Source organism: Mesocricetus auratus, unplaced genomic scaffold, assembly GCF_017639785.1.
Source record: "Mesocricetus auratus isolate SY011 unplaced genomic scaffold, BCM_Maur_2.0 Super-Scaffold_100003, whole genome shotgun sequence".
Classification (NCBI taxonomy): Eukaryota; Metazoa; Chordata; class Mammalia; order Rodentia; family Cricetidae; genus Mesocricetus; species Mesocricetus auratus.
The window spans coordinates 93,314,417-93,333,369 of record NW_024429188.1 but is presented as its reverse complement, the minus strand read 5'-3'; the positions used below and the strand labels follow the sequence as shown (position 1 = coordinate 93,333,369).

The 18,953-nt window shown below is 35.0% G+C and overlaps 1 protein-coding gene across 4 annotated transcripts in view; it reads left to right on the top strand.

Annotated features, from left to right (window-relative positions):
- Tenm1 (teneurin transmembrane protein 1) overlaps window positions 1-18,953 on the top strand; it is a 789,988-nt gene that overhangs the window by 462,721 nt on the left and 308,314 nt on the right. For all 4 annotated transcript variants that reach the window (XM_040744566.1, XM_040744568.1, XM_040744567.1 and 1 more), the window contains one exon: window positions 773-1,011. In XM_040744566.1, coding sequence (XP_040600500.1) covers window positions 773-1,011 — 239 coding nt within the window. The remainder of the gene's footprint in view (window positions 1-772; window positions 1,012-18,953) is intronic.

The window sequence follows — 18,953 nt, the reverse complement described above, 5'->3', positions numbered from 1 at the left end:
TTCTACTTTTGGATAGGGGTCTGGGGTGCACAAGTGATTGCATTTGTCAACTCTCAGCAATGATATATGTTAGCAGTGTATATTTTCACTGTATATTTTACATTGAAAACAAATTATAAAATATCTACTCTATATAATAATATTGAAATCTGGAATATTTTGAGAAATTTTCTAATGTTCACCAATTCTCAAAAATTAGCATGAGCTAGTAGATAGGGAAATGAAGGAATGGGCTAAACAGATAAAATCGGTGGAATCAAATATGAACTATACAAACTTATTGATGATTAAATGGAGTAACTTGCTACAAGTAAGCCATATGTTTAATATTTAAATGAGTGAGTATCTGCCAAAAATCTTGTCTTTAAAGTTTAGTAGTGAGGAGAAGCCCAAACACTGGTATCTAAGATGCTCTAATTATCAAACTCTGTTGGTACTACACAGTCAACTCTTTAGAATCATGATTAAGGAATGTGAGGACACAGTGAATATCAACTATGGAATGGCAACATTTACTAATCATTAAGGAAGCAAGGAAAGGAAGGGCTGAGGAAGGGACAGAGTGACAGGGATGACTATGAGGAGGAGCAGAAGAAAGACAAAGATACCAAAGACAATTTGGTTACCTCTGGATTGCCTGAAATTTTTGTTCAGCCCTTCCAGATCTGGTGAGATTTGCGATAGTATGATAGTTGAAATCTGTAGAGCTTGTGGGGTTTGTGGAAATTGCCTCTGCTATTTACAGGGAAACTTTTCTGTTTTTTCCCATTAGGCATTTCCTGTTCAAGCATGGATCTGGTTCCTCTGCTATCTTCAGTGCAGCCAGTCAGAACTACCCTCTGACATCCAATACTGTCTACTCACCACCTCCCAGGCCGCTGCCTCGGAGCACATTTTCCCGACCTGCCTTCACTTTTAACAAACCTTATAGATGCTGCAATTGGAAGTGCACAGCCTTGAGCGCCACTGCAATCACAGTGACTTTGGCCTTGTTACTAGCCTATGTAATTGGTAAGCTCTTTATTCTACATATGAGTTTTCTTTTTAACCTATGTTCGTGTTGTTTGGAGTGCGGTAGACATTCACTCTGAATGCTGGGATGCACAGATTTGTACCACACCTAAGTGCTGTAATAACAAATGGTCTTCTAGTTCTGTTTTTTTCAATCCCTCAACCTTAAATACTGCTGTTGGGTGGAAGGAACACACTCTGAGAAGAAATATTTATTCTACTAACATGGTCGTATTGATTGCAATTGCTGTAGTTAGCCATGTTTCTTTCAATTAAAAGGTTGTTACAGTTATCTCATTAGAAGTCATAAGCACTAACCTACAATAGCTTCTTAAATTATAGGTACACAATAATATGACCACTGAGTTCTTCAGGTAGTGATTTCATTAAAACATTTGGGAGCTTTCAGAAAATTCAGTGCACAATGTCTTCCCAAGGATTCAGAGGAACCAAAACAGATAACCTTATTTTCGCGAAAAGTTGAAAAGAGTGTGGTTTTTTGGTTTGGGAGGGCAATTGCATGCATTCTTTATACTTTTAAAGAAAAAGTGCTGTACTTCAGTCACTCTGATTAAAGTCACCCACACTTAATAGAAAATTGTATTGACTTTTCTGGGTGGCATTTTATTTTGACTGAATATTAATTTCCTTGCTTGAGTGGTTCTGCCAGTTTAAAACACAAATACTTTAGGAAACATGTTTTTTGAAAGCCTTGTTCCAACAATGAATGGAATATCCCAATTAAAAAAGAAAGCTGTGTAGATATGTCATTAACAACTTCTTTTCAGGTTTAACCTGAAATTCCATTTCCCTACTGAGGCAGAATTATTCACTAAGATATAATGAATGTAATTTTGAGAAGTAGATAAAAAGAATATTTAGATTTTCTCATACTTGTAAATAATAAACATGAATGATTGGTCCCAATTTTCTAAAGTGTTAACAGATAGTTTTCATAAAACCAGTTTCTATAGGAGCCATGAAACAGGAGAAAGTAAGAAAATAAACAGCAATAAAGGGACATAGCCTCTGCTGATCTCCATGATTCTTGCTTAAAATTTTCCATCAAGCAATCCCTATTCTAGTAAATGTGAATGATACATTTGTGTATAAAAATAATTCCTTTATAAGAAATTTCACTGAATACTCATTGTATGCTTAATTTATAATGACCTGCAATGAGAAATACTTTTTTAAATCATTTTTTATTTTAATTTTAAATAGCTTGTTTTACATGTCAATCCCAGTTCCCTCTCCCTCCCCTCCTCCCGCACTCCCCTTCCCCCCCTCACCCTCCCACCCTATTGCCAAATCCTTCCACATAGGGAATAGGGGGGAAGAGAGAAATACTTTTGATAGGATGAAAGGATTGCAGTTCCAATAAGATTTTAACATGAAATCATTCAAAATAAGGAACAATGGCCCAGCAAGTTGGCTTAGCCTGAGAAAGGCATTTCCATCAAGCTTAAGTAGTAAATTCAGTCCCCTGAACCCATTTAATGGAAGGAGAGAACTTTACCCTGCAAGTTGTCTTAGGACCTCCACACACACTCTGCTACATCGGTTCCCACACACAAGCAAGGTAGAAAAGTTTTAAAAATAAAATATTCAAAATAAGTAGTAATTGGAGATATTCCTGGACCAACAAGTCCCCTAAAAATGCTCTTGCTCAATTGTGAAATCAACTTAGTGTTATGTGTCAGTTTCTGCTCACTTTACTATATGGAAGTAATATCTTATATACAATATATAACCCCTAGTACCAATAAATCCAGGTAATATAAGAACGTGTGTTGATAATAAATTTACATTGTGTTTAAATCTGTATTTCTATTTAAATTTATTATGTTGTGATGGCTATATCATATTTTATTTTTTAATGTGAGACTTGCTTATTTTTTAATTTGTTAGTTAATTACATGCTTTTTAGTCATTTCAGGGGTATTTTATATGGGATATCAATTTGACATTATGATAAGGTACCATACTACAATAGTTATGAGCACAGATTTTTAAATGTCTATTTGCTAGCATATTGCCTTGAATGAATCACTAAACCTATTTAGACCTCCATTTACTCACCTGAAAAAATACGCTTAAAATAGTACCTATAATAGGAATATGAGTAGAAATAAATGAATTAGTAATAACTAAATTACTTGAAATAGGATATAAATCTATAAAGTAGTTTATAATGGTTAAACACTAATATAATTATAATTTTCATTTGTAATTGTTGTTCATGAGTTCTAACAATTAAGCATATTGCTTATGGTTCTTCTACTTTTAATGACAGAGCAAACTCCATAAAACATTTTAACTTTACCCTCTCTTCCTTGTTTCATACAAGTAAACATTGTATTTTACTAAATAAATCTACCTGGCTGTTTTAAAATTTGGCTAGATGTACTATGTAATCTATTGCAATAGTAAGTGAAACTAAGTAGTTTGATTGGTTAAGAGGTGTCTTTAGAAAATATTTACTGTGAGATTTTCTACTTGCAAAACATTTCATTCAAAATGCTAATGTAGTACACTGAATGGGTTCAAAAGGAAATTTCTTATAGCAAATACTGTAACTTTCTTTTTTTTGCTACATCATGACCTGGGTATTATATGGCTTTAGATAAATTAGTAAAACTCCCTTCCTGAAGCTGGGTGTTACATAACTCAGTGGTAGGGTGCTTGGCTAGCAAGCTTGAGACCTTAAGTTCAAAACCAAGTATGGAAAAAAAACAACTGTCTTCCTTGATTTATCCTACTACTGCCCTATTGCTGACCATCTCAGAAAAGTAACATAAGAATTCATAAACACACACTCAGGTAAAAGATGCCACATAAGAACTATATTATGTAAGATTATTTTTAAATAGCTTTCTGTGGTTGAAATACAACAGTATTATACTTCAAAATATGAAACCATTTCACCCTCCACACTTTCTGAGTCTCTAAGAGTCATCTTTTTTTCAATCCCCTTTGCATTTGCTGTATAACCCAAGAAAATCTTTCACTGAAACTATTTACTGCTTCTGTTTCCTGTGCAAATTCCTTTCTGCTATTTCATTTTCCTCTATTATCCATTATACATAACCTTTACATACTAATGACTCTATGCTAGGTTGCCCTCAATCCACAAGGGAAAATCACATCAATATCAGTGGGACATCAATAGGTGTTCTGTGCATAATGCCTCTGTAAGTGGTCATTGGAAAGCAGTAGAAATCGAGTATGTGAAAAGCCATAGCTGAAGTGTTCAGCCAAGCGGCTCTAGCTTCGCATCTACCCACTATACCTTTAAAGTCAGCAAGAAAATAATTCCTCTGAGTAAGTTTTGAAGTCATAAAATTTGGTAAAGAGAGGTATGGAGAGTTACTGATTATATGAAGACATCATGGAACGGCTATTGTCAAGACTTCCTCATAAATCTAAAATATTTTCCATCTGAATCAAAAAATATGTCCTTATGCTTCATCCTCTCTGATATTTTGGCATCAGCGATGTATCAGTGCCAGTCAGAAGCACATTTGCTTGAATTTACAAATAAGCCATATGTAGTAGTAGTCAGGAAGACAGATGACCATATGCAAGGCATCAAAAGAAGGCGAGGTTAAGGTACTCCATCAATGGTTTGAAGGGCACAACACAGCTTCTCTGCAATCCTTGATGTTTTGATCAAATTTCTACAGAGTCAGCAATTTCTATAAGTAGCAATAAGAACTCATAGGCAATAGGAACTCATAAATACATTGTGTCTGGGGTCAAATGGGTTGCTGCACTGAACAAATCAGGGAGAATTTTCTAGCTCTCAGACACAATATCATCTGTTAATGACATGGATGATCCTTTTGATTTTGCCATGGGACTAATGATGATTCATGCCACCTTCTGGAGATGCAGCTAGTGTCCCAACTGTAGAGATTAAAATAAATAATAAATTCTATAAATTTTGCCATGATATTTCCACATGTGAAAGTTAATTAGATGGATATTAACAGTAGAGAATTGGGGAAAAGTAAAATATTCAGTTCGTTTCTCTGAACTATAGTTTATAAATAAAACTATTCAAGAAAGTAAAAGCCTTATTTCATATTTTTCATAGCATCAAAATTTGAGTAACAATTATTTTAGTGCTTTCACCTGCCTCCTTTATTTGTTGCAGTTACTGTTAAGAGGCGGCATTGTAGAATTTGAGAGCTTATCCATTTGGGCTTTGGCTCTATTCATTTTATAGAGGGGTAAATACATATGTAGCTCACTGAAGACAAATGCATAATTCCTGAAAAAATCAGGAAAAATAAAGGCTACAGGAGTCTTACAGGAAATGAATGATAAGTAGGGGCACAATATGAGAGGCATTTTAAGACACGGCAAGGAGATGAAGTTTATCCCAAGAACAAATGGGGATTTACATGTTTTTAATTAAGTCAAGGAAGTTATTTGATTAGATTTACACTTAGAAAGCAAACCTGAGGAAACTACTGGAATTTGGTTTATCAGGCAAGATGGTGGCAATTTTAAAGTTGAGGTTATGAAGACAAATTAGGATACTGCAATATTAATGCATGTGAGTGATGGTGAGAGCATTATCTTCTAAGAATAAAGAGTGTGGAATTAAGAAGTATTTAGAAGATAAAACATATATGATTTCATCCCTTATTTAATGTGACATTGAAAAGAATCATTGCTATTCTCTAGATTAGATTAGCTTGTGATTCTTTTACAACCCAAGGTAAAATATGAAAGGAAGAGTTAAAAGATAAATACAAATGATCATAAAAGACTATTATGAAAAAATATGTACCAATAAATTGAATAATATAAAACAAAGATAGAAGTTCCTTGATGAATACTACCTGCCAGTATTGGATTATGAATCACAGAAATATCTGAATAGACCAATGATGAAAAAAAAAAGCTGTGTTAGTAGCAATCTCCCATCAGAGGGAAGACCAGGACAAGGTGGCTTCATGGCTAAATTCTGTCAAACATTTAAAGAAGAAATAGCACTGTCTTCTTACAGTATTTAAACAAATTATGAGGAAAATACCTAGAAAATAACTTCAACATCATACCACTTCCAAAGTTAAACACTGAAACTAAAAAGAAAAGAAAAAATATTTGCGAGAGGCAGACAAAAATCATGAGATGCCGCCTTACTCCAATTAGGGTTACTGCTATCAAAGACTGAAGAAAACAAGTGTTTGTGAGGATGTTAAACAGCAGCAGAAGAATCCTTACACACTGTTATTTAGAAGGTAAATTAGTACAACCTCTCTGGAAATTGGTGTGCAGATTCCTCAAAATCCTGAGAAGTGGTATCCATGCTCACTACTCCTGGGCATATAATAGAATAAATCTAATAAGTTTTTTAAAGAAACATTTGTTCTCCCAAGTTTAATGTAACACTATTCACAATAGCTAACAAACTGAATCCACTGAAGTGTCCATAGATGGCTGAATGGATAAAATGTTACATGTAGAAAACGAAGTGTTATTCAGCAACATAAAAGAAATAAGTTGTATCATTTGCCAGATAATGGATGATCATAGAGAATATCTTGCTAAACAAAACAAGCCACACTCAGAAAGATGAATAGCACTACATGGATTCATTCATGTGCAATTTTGTTACCAAAACCTGAGGTGATTGGAAAAGGGGTTGCAGATATGTTGGGCAAAGTATACAAAATTTCATAAGTAAGATAAGAGTAATACATTTGGCAGATCTATTATATAACAATGGATACTATAGATAAGACATATTATATGCATGAAAATGATAATGTGCCAAGTTCTCACCACAAAAAATTATAACTGTGTGAGATAACGTATATGCTAATTAGCTACACTGAGTCATTCTGGAGAAAAAAGTTTCAATCCTTTTTTGTCAAAAAGAAGACAATATAAGGAAGAAAATCCCAGTAGGTCATCTGGCACCCTCTTAATTTATTCATTATTGTCCCATAGACAGAAATAAAAGAACCAAGAGAGGAATTCTTGAGAATCCATACTGTGAAAAGGATTACCGGGTAGTAGTTATTTAACTGTTCCCTGAACATTGCTGTAACAATATTTATCACTGCATTCATGAAAGACTACATTGTGGGATCATATGGTGAAAAATTAAGTCTTTTCAAAACAAATTACTCATATGTAAAGTGCCTTAACTAAGTCCAAAATAAATCAGGGAACCACATTTGGCACTCTGATTCTTATACCTAAGACTCTGATATATTCCCCCTTTTATATTTTTCTTCACAGTAAATTTTGCCTTTAGTCTGTTTGCTTCAAAAACTTTATCACTGGCATCTATGATATTATTAAGCCTTTCTTCTTTTATTTGTATTTTGTCTGTAATCCTCCATATTGGTCCAAATAACAGGTAGTCATTATGTCCCTTAATTATACTTTTGAAACTTCTTTTTATTTACTTTGATTTTTTACAGGTATTTTAGTCTCAGAAGCAATTTTTGCTCTTAACACTTAGTGAGAATTTGAGGAACTTTAACTGATGTATTATGTCTGTAGATGTTTACTGTATTAGAAACTTGAACTAATAATTTTAAAGGATTTATTGACTTATTGAACAGTAGCTATAAACTATTATATTTAACACAAAGGTCAAATTTTATGATAATTACATTTAGAAAATTTGGATAATTAATGAGTAGATTGTAAGTGCTCTATAGTTTTTAAATTTTTTAAGTGGTTGGCATAAGAAAAGAAAATTGTATTCTCATGCCCAGTTCTCTATGCAGTCTCTTATAGTGTTACATATCAGACAGCTTCTGGAAAATGACACTAGTTACTGAGAGTCTTGTCATGAGACATAGTGTTTTCATATAAATTACTCCTGTTTTCCATGATTCATTTAATGTGTAATCCTTACACACTAAATGGAATCCATAAGGCCATGTGTAGAGAGAAGCCTTTTCCTTGCCAGCTGCTTGGGTTTTTCTCACCAGTTGCCTGGGCTCTGCCCCATTGTAGTCTCCAAATAACACACAAGACGCTGTATTAATTATGAAGCTGTTGGCCTTGCTTGTTTCTTACTAGTTAGCTCTGACTTAAGTATTTAACCCATCTAAGTATTTCTCTTACCGGATGGACATCTTACTTCTCTGGCGGGCTACATGATGACTCCCTGTGTTTCTCCTACCCAGAGTCCTCCTGTATTCCTAGTTCCACCTATCTTGCTTTCCTGTTGGCCAACAGTGCTTTATTGACATATACACAAGACTTCCCCATCAGCCGTGCCATGTACTATTTAGAGTGCAATAAGAAAAAAGTCTTAAGGGTTTAGAACAATTACAATTTTTGTAAGAATTTTCTACCCATAATTAATTGAATCCACAGATACCAAATCCATGGATGAGGAGGATGAGCTACATTGCATTAGGAATAAAAATGGAAAACTTTTAATAGCATGGCTTCTTTAAAAAGTAGACAATGTGCTACTTACAGACGTAGAATCCTCATGAACCAAATGTTTTCAAGCTGACAAAGCGTTTGTGAAGTTTTTCACCAACCAGCATAGAGCCAAGTCATGTTTTTTATTTGTTTATTTTATTATACACACACACACACATACACAATGAGAGAGACAGACAGAGAGAGAGAGAGAGAGAGAGAGAGAGAGAGAGAGAGAGAGAGAGAGAGAGAGAGAGAGAGAGAGAGAGAGAGAGAGAGAGAGAGAGAGAGATTTGGTATTTTTGGGGTTCCAGTTTTTATGCTAGGAGCAATACAGTAAATCATTCCATGTACTCAGTATTTCCTTTAGGGTATATAGTAACACTTCCTTAAATGCCAGCTTGTAGAATATTGTAGAGATAGCATTCATTAAGGTTTACCAACATATGAGGTTGTGGGAGTATCTGGAAGCCAGATGGAACAAATAGATCCTTTCTTTGTCGTGCCTAAAATACAGGCTGTTTCAAGATTGAGAAAAACCCAAACAAGCCATTAGTATCTTTGGTTTTTCTTTCTGTCTGTTGCACATTTTTAGTTTGCTTTCCCTGTCCAAGTCTTGGCTGTGGATTAGTCAGCATATACATCTCATAGCTGATAGGCAAAAGCTTATTGTTTGAATCAATGAAGAAGTAAGCATAAGAGATCCATCAGCAAAGACACAGTGAGGTCTGAAAGATTAAATGTACTATCAAAAACTCATAAAATGGTAAAAATATCCAATGATAGTGATATCCTTTTCCTAAAAATGCATAACTATTTATTGGCTTTCATGAAAAGCTGAACAATATAATAATGTTTTATAGATATCTATATTATACATATCTTTAGGGATTTGAATAACTAGGAAAAATATTTAAATTGATCATAGAATATCTTAGTAGTAGTACTGCTAATGAGACTAAGGTAATGTTCAGCTGATATTTCGGCCTGTTTTTTCTCTTCTGCTACCCATTGTCTCAATCTTCCTTTATGTTCCACTCCTCAAATTTAGAACCTACTCTTGCCTTCCTCTTCCTAGCAAAATTGAAACTCAGAGAGAACGCTACAGAACTCATCAGGTTTGATCTTTCACATGCACAACTTTGTCAAATTCTGTCAAAATAATTTTAAAGTTAAGACAAAAATGTTACAATAATGTTGTAGTTTACATGAAATTACTGGTTTATTTTGATAAATAGAAATATGTATCACAGCCAAACCTGCATTTACACATTTGGCCATATATTTACTGAATGCTTTCTATGTGTCAAAGTATTACTCTCCTTTTTAATGTACCAGAGAAAATGGGATAATCATTGAAACCCAATAGGGATTCTGCCCTAAAAGAAATGATATTGCCAGACTGTCAGAATATTCACTCCACCCTCTTCATACTTGGCATTACCTATTTCTTCCTGAGTACTCATTTAAGATTATATATATATAATCTCACACAGTAATAAGCATGTCTCATATGCAAACTTTGATTTATAAGTACATAACTACTGAGATGTCCATGGGCAATTGTCTATTTATAGGTCTCTGTAAGGGAAAAGAAGAAAGGAAGTATTTATACTTGGCTCAGGACAGACACAGATAACGGGTTTTCTCTAGCCAATGCTGGACATCAGAATATAACACTTTGTCTCTTCCTCTCATGTCTCAGGCTTCATCTCCAAAACCAGGATAGTTGGCAGAAAAGCAGTAATAGAAGTAGTGAATGACTACAGATGACCACAGGAAAAAACAATACTTTTGCATACATGATCTCACAGCAGCTCTAACTGCATGCACACGGCATACATAAGAACAAGCCAGTCAAAATACCAGCATGGATAGGAGGGGCACTTGCAGTTCCAACCACAGATAAGGAATTATTTGGGATCAATGGCTGCTGGGAGGAAGACAGTCAGTTTTGTTTGGTTTTATTTTTTTCAGAAATATGACCTTTGAAAGGCTACCCTTAATTCAGTAGATGTCCCTACACTCGTGTACATGTTGGTAGCACTATGTGGACTCAGTAGCCTTTAAAAAAGAACTAATGAAATTGAGAGTGATTTAACATAAGATGATAGAGAAGAAATTTTATACTACTAGCATTACATAAGAGTTCTCTGAACCCTTGAAAATCTCTGATACCATCATTTATTTATTTTTGTTTCTAAAAAATAAGAAGTAAGATTTTTTAGTAAATGAATTGGTATTTGCATGTTTTGGTATGCATAACATTTAGAGTCCTTAATGTGATGTCTTGATACATGTGTACCTTTTGAAGTAATAATCCACTAATGACCTTATAGATGTTGACAAGTGATGATTTTTCCCTTGCTGTATTCAAAATTCTATTAGGTATAGCTCTCAGAATTTTCTAGTTTATTTACATCTGGAGTTCTTTGACATTGTTAATCTAGATGCTTCTTTCTCTCTTAAGATTTGACGAGTATTGTTATTATTTCTTTATATAAATGTTTAATTCTTCAACATCCATCATTCCCCCTGGAACTCTCATGCTGCATATTTTGGTTCACCAGATGGTACCCCATACATATCATGGGCTTTTCACTATTTCTCTTTATATGTATATTTTTTCAAATTATATGCTTTTGAGTTTGTCAACATAGTTTTCTAGGCAAATCCTTTAGTTGAAGTTTCTGATGGATTTTTTCCATTTAGTCTTTACATTCTCCAGCTCCAGAGCACTCATTTGGTAATTTTTAGTAGGTTTTAATCATCAATTAATCATCAGACAATGTTCTTATTTTATTCTTTCCATGGCTTTATTTAGTCATGTATTCACTTATCATTAACTTTTCTTTAGGTTGATTATTTTTGTTAAAGGGTTCATATATTCCTGTTTCTGTATGGACACTTACAAATGGTTTCTTTTGTTTGTTTTGACCTATCATGCTTCCCTAATTATTTGTGGTCATTTTGGCCTTGTCACATTCTCTAGTATGTACAGACCATTCCAGCTCTTCACCAGTATGCTTTTTCAAAGGTTATGCATAGATGTTTTTAGAGGTTCTGCAGGCAGGCTTATTCCAGGAATGTTTGAAAAGTTGACCTTAGTATTTGACTCAGTAGGGAGGCTGACGAAGCCTTAGCCCTTAGATGCCATGCTGGTATGGAATGGGAGCCTGGGAAATAGGGCAAGCCTGGGACTTGAGATGGTGAGTTCCAAGGGCCAGCACACTGTTGATATGAAAATTGAGCTTGTTTCAATAGTAGTCAGAATGGACAATGGATTTTTAAGAACCTGAATGGTACTGAAGCTGTTCTGGAAGCTGAGTTTGGAGATTCTGACCTTAAGCCTAGAACCCCAAAGATGACCCAATCCAAAGGTAATGGCTTAGAGCCTGGGTTGTATAGCATCAGTTTCAGATCACAGGTATTTATCTCACACTGTAGGGTGCCGAGAGCCTTGAACTATTTTGGCCAGTCTGGTAATAGGACTTTCTGGAGCACATCTTGTAATAGAGTCCAGAATGAATATGCTCACATCTTTCTTTTTCTTTCAACACAGAAAGTAGCTCTATCCACAGTGAATTACAAAGGTTTAAAGAAGGGGTGGTGCAAATAGTGTGAAACTGTCCTTCCCATACTCTTTTATGGATCCTTTAGAAAATAAAATTCTGTGTACCTCTCAAGTGCTTTAATCTTTTACTTACATTCATTAGTTCCAGGAAAGGAATTTTTGAGCATAGATACTCATTCAAATTAATGTTTCTGCTGCTACCTCACCATTTAGCTAAAATCACTCCCTTTGGTTATATTATCAAATTATCACTGTGGTTGAACAGTTTAAGTTGCCACTGTTAAATTACTTTTTTCCCTTTTTTGAATTACCTCTTGATATCCTTTGCCTACTTCTCTTGAAGGGCTCACCTGCTGTTTACTGATTTATAAAGAGTTTTATGGCTATGTTATATGTTTAGCACATGCTGCTTATTTTAATATTATGTAAAATATATAATCAAAATTAGAGTTTTAAGTCATATAAAATAATAAAATAAAGATACTGTCCTAATGATATCATGCAAATCACATCAGGAAGTGTTATGAATAATTTCAATTTTATTTTCACATATTATATGAACTTCTCACTGTTACCTATATTTAAAGAGAAGCTTATATATTGTTTTTTTTTTTACTATGCCAAGACTGGATAAAAGTGATTAGTTTTAACAGAAATACTAAGATTTATATAAAAAGAATAAGAAACTATGAATCCAATTGAATATCTATGTATATATTCTTGCGTGCGTGCGTGCGTGTGTGTCTGTGTGTGTGTGTGTGTGTGTGTGTGTGTGTGTGTGTGTGTGTGTGTGTGTGTGTGTGTGACATGCAGGACTTTAGTTTATGTGACCGTGCAATGCAATATAGTTATCAGTGTCTTTATACAAGTTGTTTTTTATTTTATTGATATACATTTATTTTCATTAGAAGTCTTTTATAGCATTTCTAGTTGTGTGCCACATGCTTACTAAAGATGGAGGGACAAATCAGCTTTGAAAACCCAGTCTGAGTCAAAGATCAGAGTTTTACTTCATGCAAAAGCAACTGGCTGTCACAAGGTTTAACCTATAGCATGGACCTCATTAGCCCAATATTTCAGCTAAATTACTTCTACATTCAATGTCATTGAATATAAGAAGTGGATCACATCTTTTGGTACTGAATTAGATAAAAAATCATTGTGACGTGGTAGAATGGGGTTATGATAGAAAACCAGCATATACTTGTATTTAAGTTTTAGTTTCTTATTTGATAAAATGAAGAGAGTAAATCAATTGGTTTGCCCATTGTATTTCATTTCCAAAATAAGTGGTTACTTTTCTGTCATAAATACTTTTTCTTGTTCCTTCTTCTGGTTTCTTCCATTGTGAACATCTTCTCACCCAGACATATTGTACACCTATGCAAAGCAATCACAAGTCCAAGACAAGGAAAGACTACATAATGAGACCAAGACTGACCTAGATTACATGGTGTCTTAGTTAAATTTCTATTTATTGCTATGATAAAAAACACACTAACCAAGACAACTTAGAAAAGAAAGAGTTTAATTGGACTTAAAGTTCCAGAGGATTAGAATCCATGGAGCCGCATCTAAGAGCTCATATCTTACAAGCAAGAGGCAGATAATGCTAACGCAGAATGGTCTTAGTCTTTTGACATCTCAAAGACCATCCTCAGTTATATTCCTCCTCCAATAAGAGCATACCTATTAATCCTTCCCAAACAGTTACAACTAAGATTTATGTGGAACATTTCATTCAAACCGTGACACATGATGATACCTTCTCTTAAAAAACACAACTAATCCTAGGTAACAATGGCACATTTGTCACAAGTGGGAAAAATTGATAATTACTATTAATTGATTTTCACACTTAATTTGGATATTGACACTTCTGCCCTGTGTCTTTTCCTCTATTATGTGTCATTCATCCATATCCTTTTGTATTCTGTGTCAATGTACAATAATAAATGGCATCAACACTTTTGGAAAATATTGTCCTTTTGGAAGAAAGTCCTTCAATTTTGATTTTGATGATGTTTATCTTATCTGTATGTATGAAAGTTGGGGAAGAAGACCACAGAAGTATCATTATCACCATACATTGAGGATACTTGTTATCACATGCATGCAATGACTTGTCATAGTACCCTTTATCACCCAGTTGACACAGTGTTAGTCAAGTTTATTTTATACTTACTCAACTTACTCAACTCCTTCCTAAACTTTACTCAATGTCTTTATGGTGTTTTTTTAGATATAACATAACCATGACTTTATTGATTGCTGTACCTGAGAAGAACAATTTTAGGGTTGCATATACTACCCAGAACTCTATATATCTGATGGATAACTCAGATGACTTGTGACCCATTCTTTGCAAAGGTTCCATTGTGTTTCATAGAATGGTACTCTTGCTTACCCTTGTACAATATGTGTTTTAATAAGAAATAATGACATCTTTAAAAAACCTTAGTTACTCTAATTTCTGAAAATATTTTTAGAAAGAGAATCCAAAATCTACACCTTCCAAACCCAAAGGATGATGGTGATATAGAAAAGGAAATTAATACTTTTTAAAAATGCTGGTGAGAAAAAAGAATGTCTATCTTGGAATTGGAAAGTTGGGTAGAATGTTGTTTTTTAGATCTGATATACAGCCATGTAAAGATTACAGATGAATCTCTCTTGAAACTCAAATCCTTGTATGTTAACATGAAAAATAAAGTCAGGCTTGACAATATATACTTATAAACCCAGCACTTGATTGTCAGAGGGAGGAAAGGAAAGTTCCCTATTAGGACAACATGATCTGTGCATAAGTGAAACCCTCTTTCAAGCACATTGCTTAATGTGTTTGAGCTGCAGAAGTCTGTTTCTTATTCTCCATAGCTTACATTTTACTTTGAGTCTTTCTGAAAGAATTCTAATGTTGTTTCCAATATATACCCAAACCAAGAAAAAGAGGAAGGAACTTTAGGAATTTAAAAGTCACCCATCATCAATAATGATATCCTAGACGACAGCTTGGGTCATAGTGAAAGAAAAATTAATTGAGCTAAAGATGAATTCAAATGAGAAATGAATAGAAAATTTTAACAGTCAAAACTGCTGGTTCCTGACTACATTGAAAGTTTTTGCGTCATTTTTCAGGAAATTTAATAACTGTCTATCATTATACTACTTATTCCTCCCAAATTCACAAAGCAAATAACCATAGACAATAAATAAGATTTGAGTTCTAGAGAACACTTAGTGGTGCTGTGACTTGAGATGAAAGCACTAAATAACTGTGTCTGTCTGATAAGGACTGCGCAGATGGGCCTGTTATGCAACTGCAAATGGGGATCATATATTAAACTTGCGATAAGGTATTCAAATAGACATGTTATTTATGAATATTTCTGCAGCCTCAGAAAATATAAAATACATAGTAAATGAAAGTTTTCAGATAATATAACATAGGATTGGTATATTAAAATGATTTATTACTTTGATAGAATCTTTTCTAGCCTGGGTATTGAATACAACAAGAACCATACTAAGGGGGAGTAAAAGCAACCATGCTGCAATAGAGAATAATTCATTTCATTTAAGAGAAGAAAGGGGAGGATTCGAAACACTTGTGACAACAAGAAAGGTGTCCTCCTTGTCTAGGTTGTGCTGTATTGGAATTACCTAGCATTTAATCGTATTATTTCACTGGGGGAGATGTTAGGAAGAGTATTGTAAAATAGTTCAAGTAGAAATGATTATCCTTTCTCTCTTAAAGATAGTGATGCCCTTTCTTCCAAAAGAAATACTACCCATACCTGGCAAAACAGATGTTTAGGGTAAAAACAATGTCTGAAAGGAATCTCAAAGCCATATTGACTACATTGAAATTGCTTTGAAAAGGGACGGTTAAATAGGTTTAAGTCAATTTTATTTATTTTCATTGTGTAGTACAGGCACAGATAACATTTTCAGTAACGAGGAATATATGCTTAACCCTAGAAAAAAAGAAGAATTTAAATGAAATTGCTGAGGCAAAATAAGATAGTCATAAATAAACATGCATTACTTCCCTTACTTAGTTCCTGAAAAATGCTTCACTGAAAACTAATGGTTTTCAATCCTGCATATAATCTGGTTATTACCAGGATAAAACCAAGATGGGAAGGTAATTTATCAAAGGCTATAGTTCACTCATGTACCAATTTGATGTTTAACGCAATAAAAATGGGATTTATTTTGAGATGGAAAGATAAGCTGCCTTCTATAGTGTTTGCAATCACTGTATTTAATTCAAGTATCATTTGTATTTACAGTGATGTTACATATCGTAGAAGCTGTTAGTCTCAAACATATACACAGAAGCAATGGTCTGAAGAGACTGTTTCCCATAGGAGTTAAGTTAAAAGCCCACAGTCATCAGGGGTCACGATCTGGGTAATGCACTTGGTGTATTTTTCAGGAAAGGAACTGCCCAACATACAAGTAACTGTGTAGCTTTAATAAGCTTTGGAAGTAAAATACAAAAGCTAGAGTGGACCTTAGCCTGAAGTTACGTAAAGCAAGATATGTAAGGGAACTGGAAAGGGGTAAATGCTAAAAAATGGGATAAATGATACTGAGAAAGTATCACACATTATTATTTTGTGACATCAACCATGAGGATCATTAGACTTTATTGCTGAGACAGATTTCAAATTGTCTAAGTATATTTGTTTAACAAGACTAGAAAACAGTACTTGCAACAGATAAAGATAACATCCTTAATTGAATGTTATGAACTTCAGGTACAAGACTGGTTTCTTGTGTCTATGGGTAATACTCACAAGCAGAGTGCTTACCAACTGTGCATGACACCCTAGGTTTAATCCACACTACCTCTAAATGGTGGCTTTCTTTTTTTCATATTTTTTTATTTAACTTTTTACACATGTCACTTTCAGTTCCCTCTCCCTCCCCTCCTCCCCCACGCCCCAATTCTCCCAACCACTCACCCCCACACCATCCCCTATCTGCTTCCCAGGGAGGGCAAGGTCTTCCATGAGGGATTTTCAGAATCTGTCACATCATTCCGGGAAGGGCCTAGATTCTTCCCCATGTGTCCAGGCTGAGAGAGCATCCCTCTGCATTGTATTCGTTGCCAGAATCCATCTGTATGCCAGGAATAAATGCTGCTCCATTCTCTAAGGTCCCGCAGATTGCCAAGACCTCCTCTCTGTCACTCAGGTTCAGTGGGAGGGATGTCTGGATCAGTCCCATGCAGGCCCCTCAGTCATCAGTCTGGGGTCCATGTGTTCTCCCTGGTTTAGGTCAGCTGCCTCTGTGGGTTTTGCCAGCCTGATCTTGATTCCTTGGTCATCACTCCTCTTTGCAACTGGGTTCCAGGAGTTCAATTCAGTTCACAGCTGTGGGTGTCTGCCTCTGCCTCCATCAGACACTGGATGAGAGTTTTAGGATGGCATATAAGGTAGTCATCATTCTCATTATCATGGGAGGGCATTTAGGGTAGCCTTAATGCCAGTTGGTGTCATTCTTGTAGATCTGTGAAGATCTCAGTAGTGCCAGATCTCTCCTCCAACTTAAACTGGCTCCCTCTTTTATGGTATCTTCCATCATTTTCTCCTCTATTCTTACCCTGGCTCAACCTTCCTGCTCTCCCATGTCCTCCTCTCCCCTCCTCTTTTCCCCCTCTCTTTCTCCCATCTCCTTCTGCCCTCCTCTCCCCCCTAATCCAATTAGGAAATTTCATCCCATAACCCATCTCCGGGTTACCATACATATCTCTCTTAGGGTCCTCCCTGCACCAAAGACTCTCTGGCGGTGGGGTTGTGGGCTGGCAGTGCCCTGCTCCATGTCTAAAAATCCATGTATGAGTAAGTACATACCATGTTTGTCTTTTTGTGACTGGGTTAAAATGGTGGCTTTCTTGAAAGTAACGTCATATCTGTCTTTTTTTTTAAACATGGCAATTTCAAGGTTTCTTTATAAATATATGTTAAAAAGCTTATTCCCTTTGCTATTAAATGGATTCCAATGTCATCTGTTATAAAATCAACATAACACATGAAAAAACAGATGATATGAAAAATAGTCTTGTATTTTGACGCAAATATTATAAATATAGTTCAGTAAATTTAAATACCTAAAAATAATTATTGCCACACAACTTTCCTTATTCGGATGTTTTCAAGATTTTTCAAACTTTTTAAACTTTATTTTCTGGACTCTAGGGCAAGGCTTTTGGATCCCTTATCCCTTTTCAATCTAGAGTTCTGTCTTATGTGTTTTGATATTATCCATACTTAACTATTAAATGTTTTAGATACTTTAAAATGCTTGAAACCTGGGGTAGGAGAGATGGATCTACAATAAAGAACACTTACTGCTCCTGCGGAGGACCAGAGTTCAGTTCCCAACATCTATGTTAGGTGGTTCAAATCACTTGTAACTACAGGTACAGGGTTCTGCCACCCACCTCTGTCCTCCACAGACAGCTGCACTCACAGTCGCAGATAAACAGACAGACACACATACATACACCTAACTTTAGTAAATAAAATAAAGTATTAAGGCCTCATTGTTGAGGCATTGTTTAGGCAACCCTATTATTGAGACATCATTGAGGCAGCTGCCCTGTCATGCATATAAGATACTAACTAATCTTGTAGCAGACTTCCTTGTCCTCTGTGCTCCCAGTCTTTCAACTCCCTCTTCTACCATTTTCCTTGAGCCTTCGGTACAGGAGTTGTGTTGTAGATGTTTCAGTTGAGATTGGGTGCTCCATGGTTAGTTGTTCATCTGTTGATAGGCCAATGAGGCTAGTGGAAATCTCACAGAGCCCTATCCCTAGATGAAGAGACATAGGCTATTAATAACTGCTGAGAGGGTGAGGTAAATGATCTTCCCAGAGGTGAGTACCCTAAGTTAGTTATGCAAAATCAAGCAATCAGCCCTAAAAGTATACACATATAAGCAAAAC